We start from the raw sequence: 20,608 nt of genomic DNA on the forward strand, positions 1-20,608 counted from the left end.
GGGCCGCAGGAGCCACCGGTGCCTCGGGTTTGAAAGAGAATCCACGACCCAGGGAGGATCACTTAGCGAGGACCCTGCAGAGCCGCGCAGTAAGTCTCCCAGAGCCGAGGTGGGGTAGGAAGGGGTTGCTGGAGAGAAGATCTGCGGCCAGGGAAGGGCCAAGGCAAGGGCAGGGCCAGAGGTCGGGCCTGAGAGGGCGGGGCGGAGGTGGGGCCGGAGTGGGCAGGGCGTCGGCGCTCAGAAGAGGCTGTGCCCAAGCACCCCCGGACCTGCAGCTGAGGTGAGCCAGCGCTACGCGAGGGTCTTTCTTCCCCGGACTCGGCGGTGACAAGAATGGGACGGAGGGTGGGGCACTGCTGCGCCCCAGCAGCTCAGAACTTCTCTTCCAACTTGGGTAGTAATTGAGGTTTCCCAATGGTGGTCCCCACACGAGGTCCCTGAGCCCTACTGTTCCTGAGCAACTTGTCCTGGGGTCCTCAGCAAGGCGTGGGGATCTGCGCCCCCTGCCTGAAATTGTGGGTAAAGCTTAGTGGTTTGTGCCCTGATGTATTCCTGGGGTCCCCAGATCCAAAAGAAGTAAAAATCTGTGTGGTCCAAGTCCTTTAGTCACCAAACAGGCAGAAGTGCCCAAAGAGCACCATGAATTAGCAAAGGTCACCTAGCTCTGCCCACACTTTGGCCAGGACTCTTCCTTTTTCTTTCTTTATTGATTACTGTGTTACATATGTGTCCTTATTCCCCCCCTGCCCCTCCCTGGCCAGGACTCTTTCCACCCATGCCTGGTGGGCCTTGACCCACAGGTCGCTGACTCCGGGACCCCCCATCCTGGAGAACTCCCTGGTCTTGCCTGACCATGGGCTACCATTCATACCCGTCTCTCCTGGGCATCATTAGGAGCCTGAGACCCGCATTTCACCCTGATTCCCATGAGACAAGACACCCACACAGCCAAACCAAACCCCCAGGTCACACCACTGTGGCACCTTGAGCTTAGGATCCCACTGGGGCAGTCATCCAGACAGAGAGGGCAACTAATATGATACAGGGCCTGGGCTTTGGGCCTGCAAGCCAGGTAAGGAGGGGCAGAGATTTTCAAGGTGGGGGACCTAGGAAGGGGTCCCTAGGACACTGGGAGGAGTGGAAGCAGGAGGGGGAGCATACATCTCTCTCCCCTCCCCAGCCACCAGTACCCCTCCCCCACCCCTGACGGGAACTGGGAGGCCAAAGTCTGCCCAAGGTCAAAAATTGATTGTTTTGTAGGAAGAGGACTAGACAGGGACTGTGGGAGGATTTGGCGGGGGAGGGTACAACCCCTCTTCCTCTAGCCTGGGCTGGGGGGGCATGTCTGGAAGATTGGATTGAGGCCAGGGCTGTGCCCCCTCCTTGGGGAGGCCAAGAAATGCCAGCGCTCAGGCCACCTGCTAGGGCTGATAAGGGGCCCTCACAGGGCTCCCACAAACGGTTTATCATTGGGGGTGGGATCAGCCTGCAGGACTCAGGAGGGGGCACAAGCATGGAGCGGCTTTGGGGTCTACTCCAGGGAGCGGTAAGACTGAGTGGGGTCCGGGGACACCTTAGGCCTCCTGTCTAGGCCCTAGCCCCCTCTCAAACCCCAAGGGGGCCCCTCCCCTTCCCACTTCAATCTCTCCCCTCCAGCCTGACTCTCAGGACCCTCTTCCTTGCCTTGTGCTCATATGGCACTCCAAAGTCCCTGACCCTATTTTTGCCAGATCCCTCCCTGCCCCCCCCCCCACTTCTTTTCCCAATCTCATGCCCACCTGACCCCCACAGAAAAGGTTGTCCCCACGACCCTCTCAGACCATCTACAAGCATGTGGAAGGCACCCAGCAGGGGTGCCCGGAGGAGGAAGAGGAAGAGGAGGAGGAGGTGGCCAAGCCACCAGGCCACTTCTGTCCCATGGAGCTGAGGGGCCCTGAGCCCCTGGGCTCTCACGCAGGGCGGCAAAACCTGGAGCTCTGGGCAGCAGCAGGACGAAGGGCTGCTCCCTACCTGGTCCTGACAGCCCTGCTGATCTTCACTGGGGGTGAGAACCCTTCTGCCCTCACAGTGAGGGGTCTGGGCTGGGGGAGTTTCTGGGGTCCAGAGGGAGCACAGGAGAATCTCCATCTTGCCACTTGCCAGCCTTCCTTCTGGGCTATGTGGCCTTCCGAGGGTCCTGCCAGGCATGCGGGAAGGACGTGTTGGTGGTCAGCGAGGATGTGAACTATGAGCTGGGCCCGAACTCCCACCAAGGCACATTATACTGGAGTGACCTCCAGGCCATGTTCCTACGGCACCTTGGGGAGGGGAGCCTGGAGAACACCATCAGGTAAGGATCATCCTGGCCCTCAAAAACCCTCATCCTCTCAGTTTCCTCTTTTCCTCCTCTCCCAGGACCCTGGCGTCACAGTCTCCCTTCTGAGTCCTTCCACCTGCCTCTCTGGCCTCCCTGTTCAGTGGCCCTAGGAAGGATGGCAGGCATTGGAGCTGAGAGTAGGGAGAGCAGTTCCTGAGATGAACCTGCAGAGAGAGGGTTCAGGGTGGCACACTTGGGAGATGCTGGAGCTGACTGTCTGAACAAGAACAGAAGGGTCCAGATATGAGGTGGGGCAGACCCCCCAAAAGTCTTGAATGCCACACCCAGGAGCTCGGATTTTGACTTGTGGAGCTCTGGCAGATCTGAGGAGTGGTGTTTTAGCAAACCAGGAAAACAAGAAAGGAAATGCATTTGTGGGAGCAGCCCATCCCCCCATCTACATCATGAGAGAAACCACCCAGACACAGAGTGTGCAGGCCTGCAGCACAGCACAAGTAGGCCAGTGTGCTTTTTGTCCTGCTGGTAGGGCCACAGGTCAGGCCACCAAGAGCCCTCTTTTAGGTCAGGAATCATTTTTCAATGGATTCTCCTGCGTTTTCTAAGTACAAAAATCATATAAGCTATACATAGTGAAAGACGGATAGCTTCTTTTCCAATATTGATACTTTTAATTTCTCTTTCGTTTCTTATTGCATCGGAGAGGACATGAGGTATTGGTGACAGTAGATATCCTTACCTATTTAAAGATTTAAAAATTGATTTGAGCCGAAACCGGTTTGGCTCAGTGGATAGAGCGTCGGCCTGTGGACTGAAGGGTCCCGGGTTTGATTCCGGTCAAGGGCATGTACCTTGGTTGCGGGCACATCTCCAGTGGGAGGTGTGCAGGAGGCAGCTGATCGATGTTTCTCTCTCATGGATGTTTCTAACTCTCTATCCCTCTCCCTTCCTCTCTGTAAAAAATCAATAAAATATATTTTAAAAAAAAATTGATTTGAGAGAGAGAAATATCTATTTGTTGTTCCACTTATTTATACATTCATTGGTTGATTCTTGTATGTACCCTGACCAGGGATTGAAGCCACACCTTAGTGTATCAGGACAACACTCCAATCAACTGAGCTACCCAGCCAGGGCAGGAATGTCTTTATAATTCTTTGTCATTGAGTGTAACTTTGCTGCAGATTCTGGGAAGCTTTTTAAAAGAAAATTAAGAAAGTTTCCTTCTGCCCTGACCGGGTTTGGCTCAGTAGATAGAGTTGTCGGCCTGCGGACTCAAGGGTCCCAGGTTCAATTCTGGTCAAGGGCATGTACCTTGGTTGCGGGCACATCCCCAGTAGTGGGTGTGCAGGAGGCAGCTGATCGATGTTTCTCTCTCATGGATGTTTCTAACTCTCTATCCCTCTCCCTTCCTCTCTGTAAAAAATCAATAAAATATATTTTTTTTAAAAAAGAAAGTTTCCTTCTACTCTTAGCTTACTGAGATTTTTTTTTAATGATCAGAAAGGAGAAACAGTGATAAAATTTTTTCAAGTATTTTTTTCAGAATATACTGAGATGATCATTTAATTGTTGTTATCATGTTTATGTAGTAATTTGTATTAATATATTTCCTTTTCTTCATGAGAGCAACACTAAACTTGATCACTCTGATATCACTGAATCTGCCTTGCTGAAAGACCTTAAATCTGTGGCATCGCCCTAGCCAATTTGGCTCAGTGGATAGAGTGTTGGCCTGCAAACTGAAAGGGCTCGGATTTGGTTCCGGTCAAGGGCACATGCCCGGGTTGTGGGCTCGGTCTCGCAGTGTGGTGCGTGCAGGAGGCAGCCAATCAATGATTCTCTCATGATTGATGTTTCTATCTCTCTCCCTCTCCCTTCCTCTCTGAAATCAATAAAAATATATTTTAAAAAAATCTGTGGCATCAACAACATGCGGGGCTTTTTTATCTTCTTGATTGGCAGTCTAGGTATAGGCTGAGCAGATGGAGGTTTAACAGGTCTTGGGGCGGGGGGTCATGCTGTGGATGGCATCAAAGGGCAGGGAGGCAAGAGGGTAGCAAGCATTGAAGTGACTTTAGGTTGGATGGGGAAGGGAAGGGAAACCAGGAGCTGATGATAGGCTTGGAGAAATTGGACAGTCTGGAGTGCTCAATATGGTTGAAAAGCAGGTATAGTGAGGGTAAAGGAGTGAGGTGGAAAATGAAAAGCTCTAGTCAGAGAGAGTGAGATTCTGGAGTTTTTAAGGTTTATCTGATAAACTATGTCCACAGTGCCTGGTACTTAAGTAGATAATTCCTTAATGGAAAAATATTCTGGAGATGGAGTTCCAGGTGATGACAAGATCCAGGGGGTGGCCAAGGAAATCAGTGGTTGGACTGGAGGTGACATTGATGAGGTCATTCAATAATTTATCCAACAAATATTTTGAGCACCTACTATGTGGCAGGTGCTGGGCTAAGTAGCTGGAGGTGATACAGCAGAGAACAAAATAGTCTGGATCTTTCCCTCATAGAGCTTACAGTCTATTGGAGGAAATCAATACTAAAGTAATAATCACATTCATGACTGGCACAATTGTTACCAGGATCATGGCTTTGAAGGAAAAGTAAAGAATGTGAGGAATGACTATAACACAGGGATCCTAATTTAGATTGGGGGTCAGGGAAGACTTCCTTGAGGAAGTGACAAGTTGGTCATCAGGCAAAGAGAAGGTGGAAAGCATTTTAGGCCAAAGAACAGCACGTGCAAAGGGTCTTTGCCAGGAAGATGGTGGTCTATTGGAGAAAGTAAAAGAAAGTCCATGTGGCTGTTGAGGTGGATATGGCTCAGGCAAAAGGGCCTCACTGGCTACATGAACTTCTTGGATTTTACTCTAAAAGGAATGAGTGAGAGTTAGAAAGTTTCAAACGATAGAGTATCATGATCAGATTTGGGGTGAGGAATTTTTTGAAGGTCAGGTGCAAAGAATGGAAGTAATCATACCCCTGCGACCATAGTACAGTATCCTTATTGGTCAATGAGAGTGAAGGGGCTTTCCTGTTTAATTTTCTCTCCCTATCCCTGAGCACTCCTCCCCTCTCCCCTCACCCATAAGTACCTCATCTAATGTGTTAGAGGTGTGCCTTTAAATACACATGTGGCTTTGTCATATATACCGTGTTTTATGTGCATATGTAGATTTTTTTCAAAACAATGTTTGTGTAAAATGCTACATGTTTATTATTTTAAAATTTAAGCAATATGGAATAAGACAAAGAAGAAAGTAAAAAAGAAATAACTCCAAGACTTACTATTCAGATATAACCATCCCTAGTGTGTGCTTTTAATTTTTTTTAAATGTTTAAAATTGATATTGGAGAGAGGAAGGGAGAGTGAGAGAGAGAAATAGCAATGTGAGAAAGAAACATCAATTGGTTGCCTCTCGAATGAGCCCCAACTGGAAATCAAACCTGTGCACCTGGAAATGTACCCTGACAATGAATCGAACCCACTACCTTTTGGTGTACTAGTTGAGGCATCAACCAATTGAGTCACACTGGCCAGGGCTACTTATAATTTTGATAATTTTTTTAACCTAACAGTGCTTTCAAGCTCTACTATATTACAATGTGTATACCTAGTTTATTGTTCCTTACTACTGTGTAGGAATCCAGTGTGTGTCCCCCTTTCTTGCTTTTTTTTTCCTTGTTATTTTTATTTTTATTTTATTTTTTATTTTTAAATATATTTTATTGATATTTTACAGAGAGGAAGGGAGAGGGATAGAGAGCTAGAAACATCGATGAGAGAGAAACATCGATCAGCTGCCTCCTGCACACCGCCTACTGGGGATGTGCCTGCAACCAAGGTACATGCCCTTGACCGGAATCGAACCCGGGACCCTTCAGTCCGCAGGCCAATGCTCTATCCACTGAGCCAAGCCGGTTTTGGCGTCCTTGTTATTTTTAAATATTTTTATTGATTTCAGAGAGGAAGGGAGGGGGAGAGAGAGATAGAAACATCAATGATGAGAGGGAATCATTGATTGGCTGCCTCCTGCATGCCCCACACTGGCGATGGAGCCTGCAACCGGGTCACGTGCCCCTGACCGGAATCGAACCTGGGACCTTTCAGTCCACAGGCCAACAATCTATCCACTGAACCAAACCAGCGAGGGCCAGGTATTGCATGTTTTAAAAATTCCTGGGGCACAATGGCTGAAAACCACTGGGCTATAAGATAACAGCAGTGAGGAGGGATGGAGGATGGGAGAGTTGGAGGGCACGGGCTTTAAAGGAAGAGTTTTACTAGAGGAGAAATGATCAGAAATGTGAACCGTGGAGCCAAGAGAATGCCTCCACTCCAAGCCCAGGTGGTATATGAACCTGAGCCACCTCAGGAGTCCCAAAGGAGACCTGGCTTCTCAAGGGAGAGCAGTGTTTCTGCCAAGGCAAAGCGTAGAAGGGGTATTCAGTGGTAATGCTGACGAGGGAGGGTCTGTTTGCCACTGAGAGGGCAGCGGAGCCCATTGACAGGGAGACTATGCGGATGGGGTGGCAGAGGTGAGATGGAAGAACAGGGAGAGTTCAGGTGACAATAGGCTTGCTAGATAAGTGGTGACTGTGGAAGAAGACAGGGTGAGGTCTCCAATGAGACAAATGATTCCACAATTCCACTGGGAACTTTGGTGTACAGTGTCTCCATGGGGCCCAGGTGGGAGATGGGGGAGACGAAGGGTCCTATCTCTGCCCAGTTAGTCCTTTGGAAAAAAAGTGTTTTCGTGCCAGGGGCAAAGCACATATGTGTGAAGGGGCAGTAGGTTGGAGTTTGGCCTGAACAAGGAAGAACCTAAGGGATCGAGGACAGAACCCTCAGCTCTTGGCAGCTAATATTTTAAGCATAAGGAGGCCCTGGAGACTCTGGGTCACAGTCCTGGTGGTGATGGGATGGGTGGTGATGGAGATGGGTGGTGATGGCAGCATCTGGGTCAGCCTTAGGAGCCCCTCACTGCCTGGGAACCAGGGCCACCCCTCGCCTCCTCGCTTCCAGGCGCCCAAAAGTCCGGGCCCTTCTCCCCTCCCATGCCTCAATTCCACCTGTCCCCACTCAGACAAACCAGCCTTAGGGAAAGGGTTGCCGGCTCCGCTGGGATGGCCGCCCTTGCTCGGGACATCCACGCTGCACTTTCGCGCCAGAAGCTGGACCACGTGTGGACAGACACGCACTACGTGGGGCTGCAGTACCCAGACCGGTGAGTGCGTGGAGGTCGAGGGGCTCGGCGGTGAGGGGGCGTGGGGGCGCGTGGGCGCGTGTGGGGTGGGGGACGCTCACCACCCCAACTCCTCAGGACTCACCCCAACACCCTGCACTGGGTCGATGCAGCCGGGAGGCTCGGGGAACAGCTGCCGCTAGAGGACCCGGACGTCTACTGTCCCTACAGCGCCACCGGCAACGCCACGGTGAGCGCCTCCTGCCATGCCCTCTTTCCCTCGTGGCGGCGGAGGGACGTGGTGAGTGCGCGCCTGACAGCCCTCGGCATCCTCAGGGAGAGCTGGTGTACGCCCACTACGGGCGGCCGGAGGACCTGCAGCACCTGCGGACCAGGGGTGTGGAGCCGGCTGGGCGCCTCCTGCTGGTGCGCTTGGGGGTGATAAGTTTTGCCCAGAAGGTGAGGGTCCCCGGATGGGGACGGGTGGTGGTGGAATGGAGCGCAACGGGAGGGTGCAGGCTGGGGAACCCCAGGATCGGATAGCGGCACATGGGAAGCGTCTGGGAGGCAATTAGAGGAAGAAAAGAAAGAACCAAGTGGGTTGTAAGAAAATGCCGGAGAGGAACAAAATCAGGAGGGTCGGCATGGGGAACAGAAACGGGAGAATGTGGGGTACTGTGGGAGGGCACAAAGATGAGGGCCAAGTGGTGCCCACAGTTTCTCTGTGGGTCTACAATTGCAGATCAAAGGCTGTGTCGTTTCACTTTTACTTGCTTCTCCTGCCCTTATAAATCTGTTTTCTCTGCGAGAAAGTCCTTTAGCACCCCCCGCCCCCCTTCCCAGGTGGCCAGTGCCCAGGACTTTGGGGCAGGAGGAGTACTCATATATCCCGACCCAGCCGACTTCCCCCAGGGCCCACACAAGCCAGGCCTGTCCAGCAACCGGGCTGTGTATGGACATGTAAGTATTGGGGGGAGTTATCAGTGCTTTCCTAGGGCCCCAGGGCTGCACCTTCTTGCCCAGGATGAAGCTGGCACACTTTTTGGGAGCCTAGCTCACAGTTTCAGAGTGGGCACCCCTCACCCCACAGGTGCACCTGGGGACTGGGGACCCCTACACGCCTGGCTTCCCTTCCTTCAATCAAACCCAGTTCCCTCCAGTCCAGTCCTCGGGCCTTCCAAGCATCCCGGCCCAGCCCATCAGTGCAGACATCGCTTTTCTCCTGCTGAGGTGAGGGGCCTGTGGGAACCAGGTGGTGGGAACCAGGAGAGGAGGCAGGGAGAGGTAGGCTGCCGCTAGCCAGTAAGGTGCCTGTGGGTGAACTAGAAAAAGATGGCTCTTCCGGGAGGGCACTGCCTCATGCCAGGGCCCACCGTTTGGTGAGAGGAGCTCCTGCTGGATATCACACCCACCTCCACGGAGCACCCTTGAGCGGGACACAGCCTGCACAACTGTCCAAGGCAGCCCTGGCTGGCTTGCCCTCTCAGTCAGGGTGCAGAGGCAGAGAGCAGGAGCCAGAAGAGGAAGAGTGAAGACTAGGATTTAGGCTCTTTTATAGCCTGAGCCTCTCTGCTACTCCCAACCCTTTCTGCCCCATCCCTCTCCAGGAAGCTTGCAGGTCCTGTGGCCCCACAAGAATGGCAGGGGCAGCTCTCCGGCTCCCCTTACCGCCTGGGCCCTGGGCCAGGCCTGCACCTAGGGGTCAACAACCGCAGGGCTTCCACCCCCATCAGCAACATCTTTGGCTGCATCGAGGGCCGATCAGAGCCAGGTGTGCTTGCTTACCCAGCCTTCGGGGAGGGGAGCTGCTTATAAATCCTGACCAGAGATGGAGCTGGAGCAGGAGGCCCTGGAGAGTGGGCCAGAGTGGTGTCCAGAGGAGGGAGGCGGCCTTGGCTGAAGTGGAGGGTGCAGCAAGGGTTAGCAGGAAGGCAGTCTGGCAAGTTGCAGCTGAACTGGGACCGTGGAGGGTAGTAATGAGACTTCACGGTCCAACATGCCCATAGACAGAATGGGCCATTTTGTGTAGTAGTGAGTTGTCTCACACTGGAGATGAACAAGCATCAGTTGGGTGATGTTATAGCATGAAAGGGAGGTCAGATCAGGTAGTGAGCCTTTGAAGCATAACTAGATATGGATAGCAGTGGGGAATCAAGGTGGGTTCTTGAGCTGAAGACTGGGGTCACCAGAGCAACTTGGGAAGAAGAGTTTGGTGCCTATAAGCACCGAGGGAGTGACATAGGGAGGCCTGTGATGAAGCTCAGATGAGGATGCTGTTTTGGGCCGAGAAGGGACAGAGAGATTTAACAGGGAAAACCTGGTGAACAGCAGGGCATGGCTTACCTAGGAGGTAATGGAGTCAGGAATGACCCAGGCATTTCCCTGAAGGAGCAGGCCACCCAGGCAGGGCCAGTGGAGGAGGGGCACTCGCTTTAATGACAGCAGGGGTTGCAGAAATCTGAGGGGCTGAGATCATCTAGTTGGGGGCCTGGAAAATGGTGAGGCCTTGTGAGCACCTGTCTTCCCAAGGTGGAGGGAGAAGCCTCTGGGTACTGCCAACGTAAGAGGTGGACTCTAAATATCTCCTCCCACAGATCACTATGTTGTCATTGGGGCCCAGAGGGATGCGTGGGGCCCTGGGGCAGCCAAGTCTGCTGTGGGGACTGCCATACTGCTGGAGCTGGTGCGGACCTTTTCCTCCATGGTGAGCAATGGTAAGGTCAGGGTCTGGGCCTGGGCGGGGCAGCCAGGGCTGTGACCTGAGTCAGGATGGGGCAGAGAGGCAATTAGCAGCACAGGCTGGAGGGTGGCCACTCAGACCTGGCTCCAAACCTAACCACTTATGTCCTGTATGGCCCTGGGCAAGTGACTACATCTCCATTTCCTCATCTAAACATGAAAGTAGTAGCAGTCCAGCGTCTGAGTGCAGATTAAACGGGAGATTCCATATGTAAACCCTCTCCATCCCTGTTAGAATTGAGTCAGAGCAGACCCAGGGCTGGGTTAGGGACTTGATGAGAGGGAAGGAGAGACCCCAGGGGACCAGGACAGAGGCAGACAGAGGGGGGGAGGTGTCTTTGCTTGGTCCCCAGTTGAGCCCATCCTCCCGCCCCACTCTGTCCCCAGGCTTCCAGCCTCGAAGAAGTCTTCTCTTCATCAGCTGGGATGGAGGTGACTTTGGGAGTGTGGGCTCCACAGAGTGGCTAGAGGTAATGTGGGGTCCTGGGCAGGTAGCCAGGCAGTGGGGAGAAGTAGGGAGAGACTTCATACTCCATACCCCTCCCCGACAGGGCTACATTAGCCTGCTGCATCTCAAAGCTGTGGTCTATGTGAGCCTGGACAATGCCGTGCTGGGTGAGCAGGGGCAATGCTACCATCTGGACCCCCTCAGGTGCACCCCTGCCCTTGGGGCCAAGTCCTGAGCTTGGCCTGCTTCTCTGCAGGGGATGACAAGTTCCACGCCAAGACCAGCCCCCTTCTGATTAGCCTCATCGAGAACATCCTGAAGCAGGCAAGAGTCTAGCCGGGAGCAGGGAATGGAGGGAAGCTTGGGGTCCGGGGGTGGGAGGGAGGGGGGTTGGAGCCTGACCTTGCCCCCACCCTGCCCCCAGGTGGAGTCTCCTAACCACAGCGGGCAGACCCTTTATGAGCAGGTGGCATTCAGCAATCACAGCTGGGATGCAGAGGTGTAAGTTAGGGCAAGGTGGGAGGGAGGAAAGCTGGGGTTGGTGTGGGAGGAGCATGAACCCACAGAGCATTCTAACCTGCCCCCCAACCCCAGAATCCAGCCACTGCCCATGGATAGCAGTGCCTATTCCTTCACTGCCTTTGCGGGGGTCCCTGCCATCGAGTTCTCCTTCGTGGAGGTAAGACTCCCGGCCCCGCCCCTGAGCAGCAGCCTTCTTGGCCTGTCTGCACCATGCGCCTGTGCCAGCAACTCCTGTCCCCGCAGGATGGCCAGGTGTACCCGTTCCTGAACACGAAGGACGACACATATGAGAACCTGCACAAGGTGCTGCGGGGCCGTCTGCCAGCTGTGGCCCAGGCTGTGGCCCAGTTTGCAGGGCAGCTCCTCATCCGGCTCAGCCACGATCACCTGCTGCCCCTGGACTTCGGCCGCTACGGGGATGTGGTCCTCAGGCACATAGGCAGCCTCAACGAATTCTCTGGGGACCTCAAGGTCCAAGATGCCAATCCCTCTCACGGCTTCTGGGGTTGGAGGGTACTATATCCCCTGAAAGTACTGACCAGCCCAGGGAGTCTTGTCACTTCTTCTCCCACCCTCGGTCTTGGCCCCTTTACTCCTGCCCAGGCACCTAAGCCCTTCCCAAGCCCCCAGGATTTGCACCCCCCACCACCACCACACAGGTATTCCCTCTCCCTTCTTACGCCCCAGCATTCTGTCCCCCTATTATACCTCCCCACCCCTGCCAGGCCCGGCCTGTCCCCCAGCCCCTTGACCTCCATCCTAGGCCGGGTCCTGGCTCCTGCTACCGGCCCCAGCCCACACCTCCGCCCTTAGGCCCGCGGGCTGACCCTCCAGTGGGTGTACTCTGCACGAGGGGACTACATCCGGGCGGCAGAGAAGCTGCGGAAAGAGATCTACAGTTCTGAGGAGAGCGATGAAAGGCTGACACGCATGTACAACGTGCGCATCATGCGGGTGAGGGCCTGCTCCCTCGCCCTGTACCCCCTCCTCCCTCTGCTTAGCTCCTCCACTGATGTACTCCTTGCCCCTCTCTCTACCTCCCCTCAATCCCTGTCCTGGGAACTCAAGTCCTGGATGCACATTGCTAACAGACAGGCTGGAGTGACCACTGAAGCAGGCCCCGCTTAATATTGAAATGGACAGAGAGGGCCAGTCCCTTGACTACAATCGCCTGGCCAACATGGCAGGACTGGGACACTCCACCACCCCCACTACGCCCACCACCCCCAGCCCCCCGCCCCCCCTCACACACAAATGTCTCACCAACCACTGTCTCACCAACCCCCTGGAGAGAAAAAGCATGTCCATAATGGTCCACAGTACAAGAGGAAAAGGGTTATGGCCCTGGAGGCACAAAAAGCTTAAGAAATTCAGAGCATGAAGAGCTCTCTTCCTTCTGGCAATGAGATGCATGAAACTCAGAAAGGCTGCTTGGAGGAGGTGTCATGTGAAAGTTATACTAGATTTTATTCCCTCTTCCATCCCTCCTGCTTAGCTTTAATACTTTGCAACCCACACTCCATCCCCATTTCTAACCCCTCCTCTTCCTTCCATTTCTTCACCCAAGAATTCAACCTGGCAACCTTTTGTCTCAGGAAATGGATGTGTGGAGACTGTGAGAGTGGGGAAAAGTCTATAGGGCAGAATCATAAGAAGGACTAGCCTCGCTGAGTGTGGGATGAGCAGGGAACCCGGAGTGTTCACAGGCACAGTTTTGGGAGAACATGTCTGCCCCTTGCAGGTTTGTTTTCTCTCCCCATTCATTTTTCTTGCTTGGGTTCCTGCTCATTTCCCTCAGCATCACTCATTTCTTCTTTGTTCACAAATTCATCCCCTTGCTCTTTCATACTTGCTCCTTTTCCTGGTCTCTTTCTCATCCTCCTCTCTCCTCAGTATCTTCTTCTTCCTTTCCCCCTTCCTCATTTCTCCTTCTCTCCATCCCTTTGTCCCCTCCACTAGACATGTGACCCTTGGTGAGACAAGAGATTGGGCACGGTTCATTCTCAGATCTTGCTTTAACCCCTGATGTGCCAGACTCCAGGAACACAAAAAGACACCCCCCTTATCCCACTTTCAAAGGTTCCTCCCAAGGGCTAAAAGCATCTGTGTGTAAGGGATCAAAGGATTCAGACTCAGGCTGGAGAGGAAAAGACTCAGGACTTCAGAACCTGCAATACTGGGCTAGGCCAAGCCCAGGGAACTTTATGGCTCTAGACCAGGGATTGGTAAACTACAGCCAACAGGCCAAATTTGGCCTGCCTTCTGTTTTTATAAATGAAGTTTTATTGCAATGCAGCCATGCTCATTGGTTTTCATACTGTCTACAGCTGCTTTTGTGCTATAGCAGCAAAGTTGAGTAGTTGCAGAAATAGAATGGCCTGAGAAGCCTAAAATGTTTACTGTCTTGCTTTTTGCATAAAAAGCTTGCTGACCCCAGGCTTAGACTGTGACATGGGTCTTGAATAACAGACAGAACTTGAGTTGGTGCAAAAAAGAGTTTCAGGGTAGAGAGCCTCAGGATAAGGATGAGGCAGTGAAATGGGACCTGGCTCTCCTTGTGAGCAGTGTATGGGCCAGCAGAGTGTGAATAGAGGCTCTGTGGAGAGTCTGAGGGGAGAGGAGCACCAAGCAGTGAGTTAAGAACCAACTATGGGGAATCTTGAATACCAAAATAAGAACTTTGAATTTTTAGGGTCTGGGCATCAAGGAAACTAGGAAGGTGTTTGAGCAGGAAGGTGATGTGAGCAAAGTGGAACTTTAGGAAGGATTTGGCCAGAACGTAAATGGCCTGAAAAGAGAATGATATTAATGATGACTGAGCTCTGGGTGAGGGTGACAGAGGGCAGCAAAGGCCACCTATGGTGAGGGGATGGACTGATGTGACATTTGGAAATAAAATGGAGAGACTGAGTGTTGAGAAAAGAGGAGGAGAATGATCATAGCAGCTGCCATTTATTGAGGGCTACCAAATACTATGGCTTTACTTTCTCAGGACTCCCCCAAATCCTGTGAGGTTGCTAGTATCGCACATAGAACCTGAGGCTCAGATTGGCTAAATAATGTATCCAGGATCTCAGTAAGTGGTAGAGCTGAAATTAGAAACCAGGTAGTCTGACTCCAAAGTCTGTGCTCACCCCACTCCCACTCACCTTCAAGGCTGAGAGCCTGGCACCTGGGGAAGACCATGGTGCTCACAAAGGAATGTGGGTGCAAGGGTCAGGTTTTGAAGAAGTTGGTGTCCACATGTGTGTGAGGCTGTGTCCAGGTGCCCCCTACCCCAGTGAGGAGGCCCAGAAGGCTAGAGGGCAGGATTGTCACTGTCCCCACAAGGTCCTGGTTGAAGTTTAAGGGCATGGACGAGCTCTTTGAATGAATGAGGCCTTTGAAAGATATGAGTGTGTGAGAATCTGATTTTGCTGGGGTGGCACCCAGGTAATGGTAATTTAAATATCTTCCCCTAGTGATTTGAATATGCAGCCAGGATTGAAAAAACAACACTGGATTGTAGGTAAAGAGAGGAGCAGAAGGTAGAGGTCAAACCTTGGGCCAGCTCACAGGTGGGAGCAGAAGGAACCAGAGAGGCTGGCAGAGAGGTGGGAGAACTGGGGTAGGAGCAAGGCCATCTCAGGAAAGACAAACAGTATCTGAGTCAGAGGGTGGTGAGGGCAGAGTCAGGCACTTCATTAGGACTGGGCTGTCCCCATGACCTTTGACTCTGGGCTATGGACATTGGCAGAGGTGAGGCGATATGACTGGGGTATGAGAAAGTGAGAAACAGCAGGATGATAGACTGTTCTCTGCGGCTCTGGGCAGAGAAGTGAATGAGGAGACCTAGATGCAGACTTGGAGGTTCAAGGGATAAAAAGAAAGGAATTCAACCCAAAACTGGAGAACATCCTACCCGGCTATTGGTGACATCACAGAGTGGTCATTCCTGATTGGGTAGCCAAAGGGAGGTGGGACTTAAGCTGCTCAATAGTGTTTATTAGCCAGTACTAGATCCCAATCTTGGTTTGGAATCGTTGTTCAGGTTTTAGCTCGCTGGGGGTGGAGGGAGGTGGGAGGGATGGTGGAGGGGGGTGGGAGGAGGGGGTGGGGGGTGAGAGGGAGGGTGGAGGGGTGTGGGAGGGCGGGCAAGCCCCAACCTCGACCTGCCCCCCCTCTCTGTTTAGGTGGAATACTACTTCCTGTCCCAATACGTGTCGCCGGCCGACTCCCCATTCCGACACATCTTCCTGGGCCGAGGAGATCACACGCTGGGCGCCCTGCTCAACCACGTGCGGCTGCTCCGCTCCAGTAGTTCCGAGACCCTAGGGGCTGCCATCTCCGGGGTGGCGCCTGGCCTGGGCTTCCAGGAAAGCCGATTTCGTCGCCAACTGGCCCTGCTCACCTGGACGCTGCAGGGGGCCGCCAATGCACTCAGCGGGGATGTCTGGAACATAGATAACAACTTCTGAGGAGTAGGGATACATGCTCTTGCCCCCAGCCGAGAGCTCCTGCTCTTCCCACTTGAGCGATTTCTGGGTGACTGCAACACCTCTCATTGCTGACCAATTTCTCATTAGCCCTTCCTGTCTCCTTAGGGGCCCAGTGTAAAATACCCATACACCCTTGGCCCTACAGTGTAGGATTAGGTGAGCAGTGCCTTCCAAAAGGGAGGGTCATACTGTCAGCTAATCAGATAGCAGCATCTGTTCCATCAATCACAGCCCCTTCCCCTTCAAGAGCCAGGTGCCCCATACTTAGAGAGCACTCTGGAAGGTTTCCGGGGGACCTGGCCAGCTTTCTTGGTGGGAGAGATGGCTGGGACCATGCCTATGGCTAACATGTGGCCTGTGGTAGAAGGGGCTGAGGTTTGAACTTCAATAAACCACCTGGGCATCTGTTGTTTGTAAGCACCTTTATGCTTCCTCACTCTCACCCCACCCAATAATCCCTTATTTAAGACCTTGGAAAGGGTCTTAAATAAGGTGACAGAGAGGTTGCAACTGGGAATGCTGTCTCCATTGGGAAAACTCAGATGTCTCATTATGTAAAGAAGGAAAATGCCTAAGGAAATAAGGTGGTCTTCTCCAAAGACCACCATGGCGTGGAGGGCTGGCTCTGTACCTTCTCCTGGGACCAGGGACAGCTACATATTTTGTAAGGTCTGGTGCAAAACAAAAATGCAGGACCTCTTGTTCAAAAAGCAAGAACAAAGCCATTTTCTTTCTTCTCCTGTCAACCTGTCATGGTGGTTATTTGCTGTTTACTGTCCAGAACCCTCAGACAGGGAAATACTCTGGGGCAGATGCCCATAGGCACTCTGGGTTCTACCCCACAACTTGGTACAAATGTACCCAAACCTGACCCTGACCTAGACCTGGACCCTCCCTGTGCCTGTACCCAGGTTCCTGCTGGGGAAGAAGGGTGGCAGCTATCGCCAGGTAGGGGCAGGAAGCTAGCAATCAAGAACCAGTGCAGTGTAGAGGGCCACCTGGGAAGGCACATGGGCATTTCTTTAAATTGTCAGTTGAGCCCAAGGCGACTGGCAGAGCTGAGTCTCGGTTATGCGCTCCCCAAGAAGGCGGCGGGGGGGGGGGGGGGGGGGCGGGGGCGGGGGGAGACACGTTATCAGTACTGACTTTTTACCTTTGTCCAGGTGCTGGGGAGCGGGCTTTGATATGTAAATCCAGGCAAGCACCAGGAATACTAGGGCCTACTCAAGAATGCAAATAAGCTCCTTTGATCCTAAGTTTTGGTGATACTTCCTGGTATTTGGGGTATAAAATAAATGTGCTGCGTGGGCTCCGGGGTCCCTGCCTCTCCATCAGAGAGGATGGCGTCCCACCTGGCTCCCAGCTTTGTTTCTATCTTTCTATCTGGTCTCTTTCTTTTATTTCTTAATCCCCAGCTCCTCCACTCAGAATCGGACCCGTTCCTTTTCCGTGCTGACGCGGAAAAGAGAGAACACCTCTACAGTGCAGGACTCCAGCACTTCCAAAACATGAATTCAAAGGTAGAATCATTAAGAATTTCAAGACAACAACCACAGAGCATTATCCTCAAACACAGGACCCCCTTCAGAGCATGGGGTCATGGTAGACTGCAGCAGTCAAACACCCATTTTTGACCCAGCCTGGGACCTCTCCTGTCAAGGTCCCCTTTGGCCAATCTTCGTCTTGTGAACTGGAAGCTGCAGGAGGGTAGGGAATTACAAGGCTTGCTGGCACCACTTTACCTTTCATCTTGGTTTCAGCAGGCTGTTGCCCTGGTTCTCACTCTCAGGGCAACTGCAGAAATCCCAGGGCCCACCTCTCAGGATCCTTAGTCCTCTCTTACTTCCAGTATGGCATGAGAGGTCCTATTCGGCTCCTCAGGATACAGGACATGAAAGCCTCTTAGTCTATGGCTTGGGCTCCAGGATGAAACTGCCCTTCCCCTCCCCCCCACCCCTTTAGCCCCCTGAACTAACTTGGTGGGATCTCAGGAGACTGAACTGGGATCAGAACCCTCCTTGACTATATGCTTCCCTGACACACAATCCAGAAAAAAATCAAGTGGCTTCTCAACCATTCTTCATCTTGTCCATTTGCTCCCAGTAGTAGACAGAATAATGGTCTGGGTAAAGAGGTCCATGTCCTAATCCACCAAAACTAAATGAATGTTACCTTACACAACAAAAAAGGATTTTGCAGATGTGATTAAATTGAGGATCTTGAGATGGGGAGTGTTATGGGCTGAATTATGTGCCCCTCAAACCTGTATGTTGAAACTCTTAACACCCAGTGCCTCACAATGTGTTTATATTTGGAAATAGGGCCTTTAAAGAGGTGATTAAGTTAAAATGAGGCCATTAAGGTAGGCCCTACTCCAATCTGACTGGTATCCTTATAAGAGGAGGAAACTGGACCCATAGAAAGACACCAGAGATGTGCACCACAGAGGAAAGACTGTCGGAGGACACAGCAAGAGGGCGGTTGTCAAAAAGAAGAAGAAAAGAAGGAAGGAAGGAAGGAAGGAAGGAAGGAAGGAAGGAAGGAAGGAAGGAAGGAAGGGAGGGAGGGAGGGAAGAAAGAAAGGCGGTTGTCTGCAAGTCAAGGAAAGAGGCCTCAGAGGAAACTAAACCTGCCAACCCCTTTATCTTGGGCTTCCAGCCTCAACTGTGAATAATAAATTTCTGTTTAAGCCACCCAGGCTGTGGCATCCCTAGCAAACTAACACACAGGGAGGTTATCCTTGATTGGGGCAGGGAACAATATAATCATTAAGGTCCTTATAAAAGGAGGCAGGAAGATCACAGATAAAGGAGATATAACAGACAGGGATCAGAGTCAGAGAGAGATTTGAAAATACAACACTCCTGGCTTTCTTTTAAAGTGATTTAAAACTATGATTATTTATTTCCATAACTGGCTTGAAAGATGGAGGAAGGGGCCACAAGCCAAGGAATGTAAATAGCCTCTAAAAGCTAGAAAAGGCAAGTAAACATCTTCCTCTGGTGCCTCCAGAAGGAAGGCAGCCCTGCTGACATCTTGATTTTATCACCAGAAGACGCATTTTGGATTTCAGATTCCCAGAACTGTAGAATTAATTTGTGTTGTTTTTTCAATGTGGTTCTTTTTCTTTCTTTCTTTCTAAACACTGATCAGCTGCATAAACCCAGGCATGTGCCCCTGACTGGAAATTGAACCTGTGACCTTTCAGTACATGGGATGATGCTCAACTAACTGAGCCACACCAGCCAGGGCAATTTGCATTGTTTTAAGTCACTAAATTAGTGATAAATTCTTAGAGCAGCTACAGAAAACTAATGCACACACACTACAACTTCTGCAAGTACTGTTTTCTAAAAAAAAAATTGCTTAAATAAAAAAGTCTATTTCCCAAGTTCCTCACATTCCTATAGCTGCTGCTTCATAGCTGTGTCCTAGAAAGCCTTCCCGATCCCACTGGCAACAAGGCCTTTTCACATCACATACCAGCAGGATCATTAGTGTGTGATACCTAAAATGCATTTTGGGGACCTGGGGTAGGCAGCCCATATGAATGGTTATCACAGGTAATTTGTTGAGGGCTTTGCTGAGCTATGGCAAGAGCCCTCCCATACTTCCTGACACAGGCTGTAGAGCCATTCTCTGCACACTAGTGGGGCCACACCCTACTAGGCCAGTTCTGGGTATGGGAGGAACAAGACTTTCTGGGCAGTGGGGCAGCTTCCAAGGCCCCAAAAGTAAAGCTAGAACAACTGATGATCATCTTCCAGCAGCATAACAGACTGAGTCTCAGCATAACAGACTGAGTCTCAACATTATCTTGCTGATTTTTTGTCCCTAATCAAATCTGCCAGTGATGCTGGATGCCCCTTTCCCTATAATCCCTTCACCATGCATCTTAAGGAGGGCTTAAAACCTGCCTTTCAAGGATCCTATTTTTTCACCATGGCTTCATGTCTCTTGAGTGGCTCACTTAAGGTTATATCAGGCAATGCTATTTCTCCCCATCTTCAGAAACCTTAATGTTTCTGACCCACAGAAGTTGAAATCAAAGGAAGAAACAAAATAAAAGAAGATAAAGGGACAAAAAGGCAGATGATTCTAGGGATTGGAAGTATCCAGGCAGCCTTAGCAAGAGGCCCCAATGGCTCAAGACAGTGAGACTAGAGCTCTAAAGCAGGTGGTATTTTTTGTTTCTTTTTAGCTTAGGTACATTGGCATAGGGACAGGATCCCATTTTAAAGGGCTAAAGGGTATCTCAAGACTCAACTTTCACCAGGACTGGTGTGGCTCAGTTGGTTGAGTATTGTCCCATGCACCAAGAGGTTGTGAGTTTGATTCCTTGTCAGGGCACATGCCAGGGTTGCAGGCTTGATGCCCAATAGGGGGTATACAGGAGGCAGCTGACTGATGTTTCTCTCATTGATCTCTCTCTCTCTCTTCCCTTCTCCCTTCCTCTCTAAACTCATATTTTTTTTTAAATCAACTTTCCCAGAGATTATAACTTGGTGCAGCCACTGTGCAAAAAGTATGAAGATTCCTAAAAAATAGAGCTCCCATATAGCCGAGCAATACCACTTCTGGGTATTTATCTGGAGAAAACAAAAACAATAATTTGAAAAGATATATGTATCCCTATGTTCATTGTGGCATTCTTTACCAAAGCCAAGATATGGAAATAACCTAGGTATCCATCAATAGATGAATGGATAAAAGATGTGATATATATATACAAAATGGGATATTACTCCGCCATAACAGAATGAAACCTGCCATTTGTGACAACATGGATAGACACAGAAGGCATTGTGCTAAGTGAATAAGTCAAAGATAAATGTTGTATTTTATATATGGAATCTAAAAATCAAAACAAATGAATAAACAAAACAAAACAGACCCATTGGATATAGAGGAAGGGA

The 20,608-nt window shown here is 51.3% G+C and overlaps 1 protein-coding gene across 10 annotated transcripts; it reads left to right on the forward strand.

Moving 5' to 3' along the window:
- Window positions 1-226: 226 nt before the first annotated feature.
- TFR2 (transferrin receptor 2) lies at window positions 227-17,072 on the forward strand. 10 transcript variants are annotated; one of them, XM_080680022.1, is made up of 19 exons: window positions 227-280; window positions 1,486-1,546; window positions 1,792-2,044; window positions 2,143-2,329; window positions 7,407-7,547; window positions 7,644-7,755; window positions 7,842-7,964; window positions 8,349-8,465; window positions 8,596-8,735; window positions 9,113-9,276; window positions 10,100-10,219; window positions 10,632-10,714; window positions 10,796-10,859; window positions 10,949-11,016; window positions 11,117-11,193; window positions 11,287-11,371; window positions 11,458-11,685; window positions 12,028-12,168; window positions 15,387-17,072. In XM_080680022.1, the coding sequence occupies exons 2-19, from the start codon at window positions 1,514-1,516 to the stop codon at window positions 15,669-15,671; spliced, it is 2,421 nt and encodes an 806-aa protein (XP_080536148.1). In that variant the 5' UTR covers window positions 227-280; window positions 1,486-1,513; the 3' UTR covers window positions 15,672-17,072. The 10 variants fall into 10 exon arrangements, with proteins under 10 accessions (XP_080536148.1, XP_080536150.1, XP_080536146.1 ...); XM_080680024.1 differs by having other exon boundaries at window positions 246-280; window positions 7,842-7,931; XM_080680020.1 differs by having other exon boundaries at window positions 246-280; window positions 2,143-2,183; window positions 7,492-7,547.
- The last annotated feature ends 3,536 nt before the right edge of the window (window positions 17,073-20,608 follow it).

Source organism: Plecotus auritus (assembly GCF_963455305.1).
Source record: "Plecotus auritus genome assembly, chromosome: 7".
In the NCBI taxonomy this organism is placed as follows: domain Eukaryota; kingdom Metazoa; phylum Chordata; class Mammalia; order Chiroptera; family Vespertilionidae; genus Plecotus; species Plecotus auritus.